This window comes from Haemorhous mexicanus, chromosome 1 (genome assembly GCF_027477595.1).
Source record: "Haemorhous mexicanus isolate bHaeMex1 chromosome 1, bHaeMex1.pri, whole genome shotgun sequence".
In the NCBI taxonomy this organism is placed as follows: domain Eukaryota; kingdom Metazoa; phylum Chordata; class Aves; order Passeriformes; family Fringillidae; genus Haemorhous; species Haemorhous mexicanus.
The window spans coordinates 92,551,433-92,560,479 of record NC_082341.1 but is presented as its reverse complement, the minus strand read 5'-3'; the positions used below and the strand labels follow the sequence as shown (position 1 = coordinate 92,560,479).

The 9,047-nt window shown below is 47.7% G+C and overlaps 1 protein-coding gene across 2 annotated transcripts; it reads left to right on the top strand.

Moving 5' to 3' along the window:
* The first annotated feature begins 2,715 nt into the window (after window positions 1-2,715).
* IRX1 (iroquois homeobox 1) lies at window positions 2,716-8,471 on the top strand. Of its 2 annotated transcripts, XM_059856208.1 has the most exons (5): window positions 2,716-3,008; window positions 3,173-3,472; window positions 6,046-7,060; window positions 7,621-7,693; window positions 8,074-8,471. In XM_059856208.1, exons 2-5 carry the CDS (start codon window positions 3,209-3,211, stop codon window positions 8,129-8,131), a joined length of 1,410 nt encoding a protein of 469 aa, XP_059712191.1. In that variant the 5' UTR covers window positions 2,716-3,008; window positions 3,173-3,208; the 3' UTR covers window positions 8,132-8,471. The 2 variants fall into 2 exon arrangements, with proteins under 2 accessions (XP_059712191.1, XP_059712182.1); XM_059856199.1 differs by having other exon boundaries at window positions 2,716-3,472.
* Window positions 8,472-9,047: the final 576 nt, after the last annotated feature.

Sequence of the window (9,047 nt, the reverse complement as noted above, 5' to 3'; positions counted from 1 at the left end):
TCCTTGGCGGGTTTTTTCCTTTTTATTTTCTTTTCCTTCCAATTTACGTTTGTTGTTTTGTTGTGTATTTTTTTTTCTTTTTTGGTCTCCCTTCTTTTTGTTTTTTTTTTTTTCGAAATTACAGTTACAGGTAACCTGCACTTTGTATTTATTTGCTCTATTTCTACTCAAGGTGAACAGTAGCAAAGTTCGCACCAAAAAGATGCAGGGCTAATAGAAAAGCAAAGGAGACTTTTTTCCTTTTTCTTTCCCTTTTTTTTTTTCTTCCCTTAACCGATCCGAGACGGATGAGAGCGTGTGGGGGAGGGGATGACTCACATTTCTTAAGCCTCCAAGTGGAAACCTTTTCTGGATACACATTCCACACAGATCTAAAGAGCTAAGAAGATTTCGGCAGCGTCGGTGCCTTATCCCACCTTTATTTACCTGAAGCCCTTGTAATGTGACACTTCCATTCGCAAAATAAGGCTGCAAATTTCAAGTCCCTCTCAGCCCTGTTACGGCGGTGCATTTTTGTCTGAGGGTCGCTCTCCTGCTTTGAGGGTGAGATTTTGGAGCGGTGCGGGAGAGGTACTGCTCTCCCTGTCAGACATAGGAAGGGGAAAGTTCCCTATTTCCATCTGATGGGGAAGGAAGTTTAATAAACACCGTGAGACGGAGCGGTTCCCTGGAGCACGGGGGGGAAAAGGCTCGCCGCGGTTGGAGACACCCCGCGGGGGCGTTGGCAGGAGGGGAGGCATTTCCCTCCGCTCCCGCGCGGCCAGTTCCCGATGGGATCCGGGCTGCCGGCCTCAGCCCGGTGCTGCAAGCTGGGAGAGGGGGCGCGAAGCCCCGCGGAGCGGCCCGAACCTTAGGGCTGGCTCGCTTTGGGCTCGGGAAAAGGAGAGAGACACCCGTCGTCCCCCCACTCTTCCTTCTTCCCTTCCCCCTCTCCCCTGCAGAACACTTGCATCCCGAAAAGCCGCGGGCCTTTGCGTATGCGGCCGCTCCGCGCCGCGCTGTCCCTTAAGGAAGAGCTCGGCCGCCCCTTCAGCACAAAGACGGAGCTCCTGGGCTGCGGGGACCGCGGCAGCGAGGGCTGGGCCGGGGACGGCCGCTCCGCGCCCCTCCGCGGGGCCTCTCCGCCGGGGCCGGCCGAAGGGACGGCAGCGCCCGGCCCGGCCCTGCGGACTCTCCCCGCAGCCGGCGGAGCGGGAGCGCAGCGCCGGCGCGGACTGCGCGCTGAACTCGTGGGGCAGAGCGGCCCCCGGCAGTCCCACCGGGGCTGGGAAGGTCGGGGCAAGAAACGCCCAGCCCTCGGCCCGCCGCCCCCGCGCTCCTCGTTTTCCACAGCGGGGGAGCTGGAAGGGCCCCGGCAGCGGTAGGAAAGGGAAAGTTTGCGGCGCTGCCCGGGCAGTGCGATACTCTCTCGGTCCCAGCGCGGTTCGGGCGAGCCCAGCCACGTCGAGGAACCGGACAACACCGCAGGCAGGGCGCAGCGGTGACAGCCCGCCTCCCTTAAGGCGGCCCGGTCCGTCGCAGAGGAGTCCTTTGTCTCCTGCTGCACTTTCCACCCCTCTCCAAGGGGAGAAAGAGAAGGAGAGAGGAAAAGAAATCCCTTCCTCTAATCATTGTTGTTAATGATCATAATGGCAAGAGCTCGTTTTGGTCCTTTCGTGTGTGTGTCCCCCGCGTCCCCCCGCCCCGTCCCTCTCCCTCTGTTTCCCCCACCATGTGTTTCCTCCGGTCCTCTCTGAAATGGGAGGATGGAAGTTTTGACAACCAACAAGACACTCCATTTCCCCCTAACCCCCACTCCCGTTCGGGGGCGAGGGCTGGGGGTCCTCTGTGCCCTTCGGCATACATGTCGAGGTTGTTGATTTGCGGGATTATTTATTTCCAGTATTCCGAGAACTGTCGCAATGCCTATGATAATCGTCCCTGAGTGTCAATCCGTCGGCAGGGCATGAGGAGGAGAAAGGGCGGCGGGGAGGATCGCATCGCTGCGGGTCTTTTTTTTTTTTTTCCCTCCATTTTTCTCTTTTTTTTTTTTTTTTTTTCTTCTTTTTACTAAAGATTCTTCTGGGAAGTACTGCTAGGAGCCTTTTCACTTTCAGCAAAGTTGAGCATATGTGTTTGTGTATGAGTGGCGTTTGTGGGTTGCTGTAGAGAGATCACATTTATTTATTTATTTATTTATTTATTTATTTATTATCTGCCTTTTTTTTTTCTCTCTTTTTTTTTTTTTTTTTTTTTTTTGGTAGTGGTAAATTGTTACAAGTTGCCTGGCTGCCAAGCCCCCTTTTCCTCTCACGGCCACTCTCGTTTGTTCCTGAGTGCAACGACGACAAGGGGGACTCAATGTTAAAGGTGGAAAAAAAACCCAGCAACACAGTTGTTTTTGTTAAAAGGGGACACACTAAGGCTGCGAAACAGCAAAACCCCAATGTTGGACAGCTGTAAAATCGTGTAGACAGGTTGTCATACAGCAGTGGGGGCTTTTCTGAAAGGAGCCCATTGCTAAACATTAAATACACTCGGAGCGGAGCACAGCAGCTGCGCGGACACACGCACACACACACACGCACACGCAGCTCCGAGCCCAGCGGCCCGGGCAGGGCTGCGCACCACGTGCTGCGCCGAGGGGGGCGGCGGGGCGGGCGGGGGGCGCGGGGCGGCGCTTCCAGCTCAAGTGGGTGCCAATCAAAACATCAACTTCAAATTGTATCTGAAAGATCAGCCTAGGACCTAAGGGCAGACACATCAGTTGGAGCTCAATTGTTGATCAGATCACATCTAAGGGATTTAGGAGCACAGAAGAGCCCAGATTTGAGGAAAGACACCCCACTGAATCCTGCCACACTCCTCCTCCTCCATACCTAGGGTGCAATATATATCTGACAGAAAGAAATCAGAAAGAAAAAAGAAAATTATCGGCTCGATTTCTTTTCTCTCGCCCTGCCTGACTCCAGTAAAGAGCGGGGGGGAGGAAAAAAGAAAGAGAGAGAGAGAGATCCAGAGAAGCCCGGGTTTGTTCCGCTCCCCTCCCCGGCTCTTCAGCAGGCTCCCTCCTCCCCCTTTCTTTTTTTTTTTTTTTTTTTTTTTTTTTTTTTTTTTTGTATAATTCCTTCCCCCCCTTCCCCCCTCCTCTTTTTTTTTTTAATATCTCTGCCGTTTCTGCTGCTGCCGCCAGTGCTGCTGCCGCCGCCTCCGTGCCCGCGCCCCGGAGATGTCCTTCCCCCAGCTGGGCTACCCGCAGTATCTCAGCGCCAGCCAGGCGGTGTACGGGAGCGATCGGCCCGGGGTGCTGGCCGCCGCCGCCGCAGCCGCCGCCGCCGCCGCTGCCGCCTCGGGCCGGCCCGCGGGCGCCGAGCTGGGCAGCGGCTCGGCCGCTGTCACCTCGGTGCTGGGCATGTACGCCAGCCCCTACAGCGCCCCCAACTACAGCGCCTTTCTGCCCTACACCGCCGACCTCGGCCTCTTCTCCCAAATGGTGAGTGAGCACCGCGCTGCCCCCCGCGCCTGCCAGGGCCCGCCGAGCGCGGCCGCGGAGGCCAGGGGAGCCGGGGGAGCCGGGGGCGGGCGGAGGCTGCGGAGCCCAGCGCGGGGCGGCTGCGGTGGCGGCTCACGACCGGCGCGGGATCCTCCGTGGAGAGGAAAGCGTGGCTCTCGACGGGTCTGCGGGGGAGAGACGGGCTGGGGGTCGCGGGCTCCGTCTGCGCGCGAAGCCCCCCATCCTCCTTGTCCTTCCAGCCGGGCAAAACTCCTCCGAGTTTTTCTAGGCGGTGGAACCGCTAAGCAGAGCTCCTGCCTCCGTATTGTCGGCTTTCCCTCGCAACTCGGCTATTTTTTGTTTTCTTTTCTTTCTTTGTTGTTATTGGTGTTGTTGTTGACGGTGATATTGTCGGTCCTGCTGTTTCACTGGGCTGTCCAGCGCGCTCCTCTTTCCGTTTGGTACTTTTCTTTGCCGCTGAGCAATAAACAGGTTCCGTCCGAAAGGCCAAAGTGTCGGTACCTGAGGCGCCCGTTTATTTCAGGGCATTTTCCTTAAGCCTTGAAAATGTCCCGTTCCGTTCCTTGAACTTTTCATACTCTGATTATGGCGGGTATCATAGATGGGATTTGCATGAAGCGAAAGAGGGCATCTACATCCCATTATAGGCATCGAGGCAGGAACCCATATCGGCGTTAATTCTAAGAGAAATTGTCGCCACCCGGACTGTCCTCGGGATTAATGTGACATTTTCTTAAAATCGTAATAGCTAGAAAGAGAAACATTTTTTTTAAACTAACTGGTTTTATATCCGGTGTTGTTGAAACATTTTCGTTGTTGCTATCACCAAAATTGTCGGCGGCGCTACGCATAGGTTCCACTTAATTTTCTAAATGTCCTTCTTTTCTCTCCCCCTGACACAGAAAAGTGTGAATATTTATAACTGAATGCATGCAATGCATAACTTGTTAGGGTTCTTAGTAAATATATATAGGCAAATAGGAAAATACGCTGTTGAACAAGAGACAGCATCTGAAAAGAGATAATTTTTCTACTGCAAACATTTCTTGTAAAATCACTTTAAACAGCATGCATTTCCTACTCTTTTTTAAACCTTGATTTTGGAAATGCAGTAAAAGTTGAGACGGAAGAAATGAGTGATTCACAAGTGGCTTCTTCAAAAGAATTCCCAACAGAGTTTACACAAAAAATATCATTTCAGCAACAATAACAGAAGACAGCAGAATAAAGGGAGTGCAGAAAGCCTACTCTGTAACACATTACAAAAATTATATCTGGCTACTCTTTGTGTATAAGCGGTGTCTCTGAAATTAAAATACATGATCCTTCTTAACTGTTTGACAAAGTTTAATTAGTTTCTTTGCAAACATTATTGAAGAGGTCGATTTCTAAAGCTGACATAAATTATGACATAGTAGTATGAAGAATGTATTTCTGGACTAGGCAAAAAACAAAAACAAAACAAAAAAAGAGGCGAGATCTTAACAGAAGTAATAAAGAAAGAAAACTGCTTGAAATGTTAGCTATTTTGGAACAGTTCCCGTTCCTACTCGCAAAGTATCCTGGTATTTTATTACAGTGATTAACCATGACGGTGATATTTCGAAATAAATTCTAAATTTCTGAACATTTGCAAATTAAGAACTAAAATATTAGGTTAATATCTGGACAATTTGTGGTAGTAATGAGGCCTAATGAGGTTGCTAGAAAGATAAAATGTTATTTACCAAAACACCTGATGGGATAATTTGACTTGCTGTGTTTTACTACTAATGATAAAAAGAATATTGATTGCAAATAAATCACCGTCTCTAAACGCTTGTAAACAACTTGTGTTTGCTCTGGCCGGATCAAAGTAAAACTTATGAGATAAAGTGTCTACATATCCATATTCTACAATGCGTGGATCAGTTTTCCTTCCAGAGTTTAAAGGCTGTTCTAACAGTTAGAAGTTAATGTTTTACTCCAGAATCTTGGTGTATGATCTGGGGAGCGGGGATGGTGCTGTTGGCATGCGTGTGTAAAGTCTTTTCGTACTGAAGCTGTGCATTCATCCCCCGCAGCCTCCTCTCATTAGGAGCAAAAATACAGAATGCTCTGCATGCATTTCTAACATCCTCCTGGATACTTTGCAGATAAATGCGGCGCTGTGCGCGGACATTAGTTGGTAACTGCGGTGTAGTACCTGTTCTTTGTGCCTGATAATTTCAAGGGCACAGTAAACTGTCTCGCCGAGGTGAAGGCGAAGTTGCTGAGTTTCCATCGTTTGGTTTGGTTCGGTTTGCGGAGAAAATAGTCACAATGTCTGTCAGAGCCCCGCTTAGCACCTCTCTTTCCTTTCCCTGCAAGAAGGGGGAATAATTTGGGAACACCTCTCTGTATGACCTAAATGTGAAGAGCCTGGAACGGGCAGGGCCGAATTTGGCTGTGAAGACCCTTTGCACAGCTGAAAGGCGCATTCCGGCTCCCGGAGTAGCCTATTCAGGTCTGTTAGAGACGCTAACGAGATAATTGATGTGCTTTTTCCTCTCCGCTGTCTGAATGTGTTGCAGGGCTCCCAGTACGAGCTGAAAGATAATCCCGGTGTCCACCCTGCTACCTTTGCTGCCCACACTGCCCCCGCCTATTATCCCTATGGACAATTCCAATACGGGGACCCGGGGCGGCCCAAAAATGCCACCCGGGAGAGCACCAGCACCCTCAAGGCCTGGCTCAACGAGCACCGCAAGAACCCCTACCCCACCAAGGGCGAGAAGATCATGCTGGCCATCATCACCAAGATGACCCTCACTCAGGTCTCCACCTGGTTTGCCAACGCCCGCCGGCGTCTCAAGAAGGAGAACAAGGTGACTTGGGGCTCCAGGAGTAAGGACCAAGAAGATGCAAACCTCTTCGGGAGTGACAATGAGGGGGACCCCGAGAAGAATGAAGATGATGAGGAAATTGACCTGGAGAGCATAGATATAGATAAAATCGATGAGAATGATGGGGAGCAAAGCAATGAGGAAGAGGAGGAGAAGCCCGAGCTCCTGAGACAAAGCAGTGAAGAGGAGCACTTGGAAAAGGAGAAGGATTTGGCACTGTCAGGGTCTGAAGGGCTGAAACCCAAAGACGCGCTGGCCATGGTGAAGGAGGCCTCTGACAATAGCACGAGAATCATCAGTCCTGGGGGACCGAACAATTTACAGATGCCATCTCACAGCAAACCCAAGATTTGGTCTTTGGCAGAGACGGCAACCAGTCCTGATGGTGCCCTGAAATCTTCTCCTCCTCCGCCCCCTCCTCCCCAGGTTAACCACACTTCTCCTCAGATTCAGCACCCCGCTTTTCTCCCTAGCCATGGACTCTATACATGCCAGATTGGCAAATTTCACAACTGGACAAATGGGGCTTTCCTCACTCAGAGTTCCCTTCTAAATGTGAGGTCCTTTTTGGGAGTAAATCATCACCATGCTGCTCATCACAATCACCACCTCCAGGCCCAGCAACAATCTTCTGTTTTAACAGCAACCCTGGGAGTGCTAAGCAGCGACAAACCTTCAGAGAGGACCAGTCCCAAACACATAGGTAATTAATGTATCAGGCTTTCACCTCTCCCTCCACCCCCAACACGTGCACGTGAACTTCTCCTTGAGTAATGGTGTCACACTGGTGTAACTGATTGCTTTTAATGGAGCTACAGTTTACTCTAGCGTTGATTTCCGGCCCCCCACCCAGCGTGTTGGTCACATACATTAAGCACATTTCACGTGGCCTATTACATTCTCACCCTATATGCCCATCAAGTAAGATGAAAATTCAGGAAGAGACCAGTGAAATGTATAGGGTTGAGCTTTCCTTCCGTCTTTCATGATCCTCATCTCCCAAAAACTTCAATAACAATAAGAAATGTGTCAAGAAAAGCTTGCAGACTACTTAAATACTGAAAGTAAGGTATAGCACTTCATACACATACACATGTATCTGTTCACGTCTGAACAGGAGGGTGAGAGGGAAGTGTGTTCTCTGCAGTGTCCAGATTCTTACTGTTGTTATTCTAAAATGGCTCTCTTGTTTTTGTTTGGCTTTTTTTTTTCTTTTCTTTTTTTTTTTTTTTTTGTTTCTTCTATTTTTTTGTCTCCTTCTAGAAAGAGAAAATGTACCAAGAACTGACTCCCCACCCCAGCCGCTAAAATCGCCCTTCCAGCCTGTCCGTGACAAGTGAGTTTGTTTGTTTGTTTTCACTGTAGGAATGTTACTTATGCGAAACAGAGAGTTTGAATAATAAAGACTAATTATAACACCTAATCATCACCATAATAATACATACCGACAATGAGAACAGCACAGGAGTTGCTCTAATCTTTCAAACTTAGACTAAATTGCAATTGTAAACAGCCAGACTGTAACTTTTCTAAAACCTCACAGGTCTCAAAGATCTTATGTTAATTACACTAGAAACAATGATTTTTGTGCGATTATCTATTACTCAGATGCTATAGCAGTAGACATGCAATTGAAAAAAAAATAGATACTTTTTTTCTGAAAGATTGTTACGTCTTTTTTTTTTTTTTTTTTTCTTCTCCCTTACCCCCCTGCAGCTCTTTGGCTCAGCAAGAGGGAACACCGAGAATTTTAACAGCTCTCCCTTCTGCTTGATTAAATGATTTGGTGAAAAAATATTACAGAGACTGGTATTAAGGACAGAGAGAGTGAAAAAAAAGGAAACGGTATAAACGACTCCCATCAATCTCTTTTTGCAATAAGGTGGTGCAAATCCATAAAAGCATTACACAAATCTGTAGATGGATCCCCTTCCTCATTGTACCATTTCAGATCGTGTTATTCTAACCATTCTTGGATTATTTGTTTGGTAAATGTTTCCCATGTGTTTGTGGTTTTCTTTTTTCTGTATATAGAGTGATTTCAGATTGTAAATAACACGTCAGCAAAACTTGTCTAAATCATATATTTTTGTCTAATAAACTAAATGAAATTATGACCTCTCTTCAGGTATGTATTCTGTTGCTACAGATCTTATACATATATTACAAATCTATTCAAACATTTATAAGTAGTTTTTTAAAAAAGGTCAAGTCTCCTCCTTTGGGTAACTGAAACTTTAAGTAGCAAATCCAAGCTATTTTGCCAAAAACAAGCTGCGAGCTTCCTTTTTTATACACGCAAATTTACGAAGTTGAGTGAAGATGGCCTTGGTAATATTAAAGTTGTTTTTACATTTGTGGTGATTCAGATGTGCTCTGTAGTATCCATTTTCCAGACATGAATGGACCTGACTTCCACTTACGCTGCAAAATAGTTTCTTAAAACTGAAAGGGACAAGTTTTCTCACAGTTCCCTAGTGTAAAACTTTGCTGTCCAAACTGGTTGCTAAGTTGGATCAAGAGCTTTAGTGCTTGGTATATATTCTCACCCAAGATTAAAAAAAAAAAAAAAATCATAGTTTAGGAAAAAGAATTATTCGTAGTGATATGCTCTTTGAATAAACACAGAGGAAATATAACGGTGAAAGATATTTTCCTATGAGATTAAATACAATCTTAGTAGAAAAAAA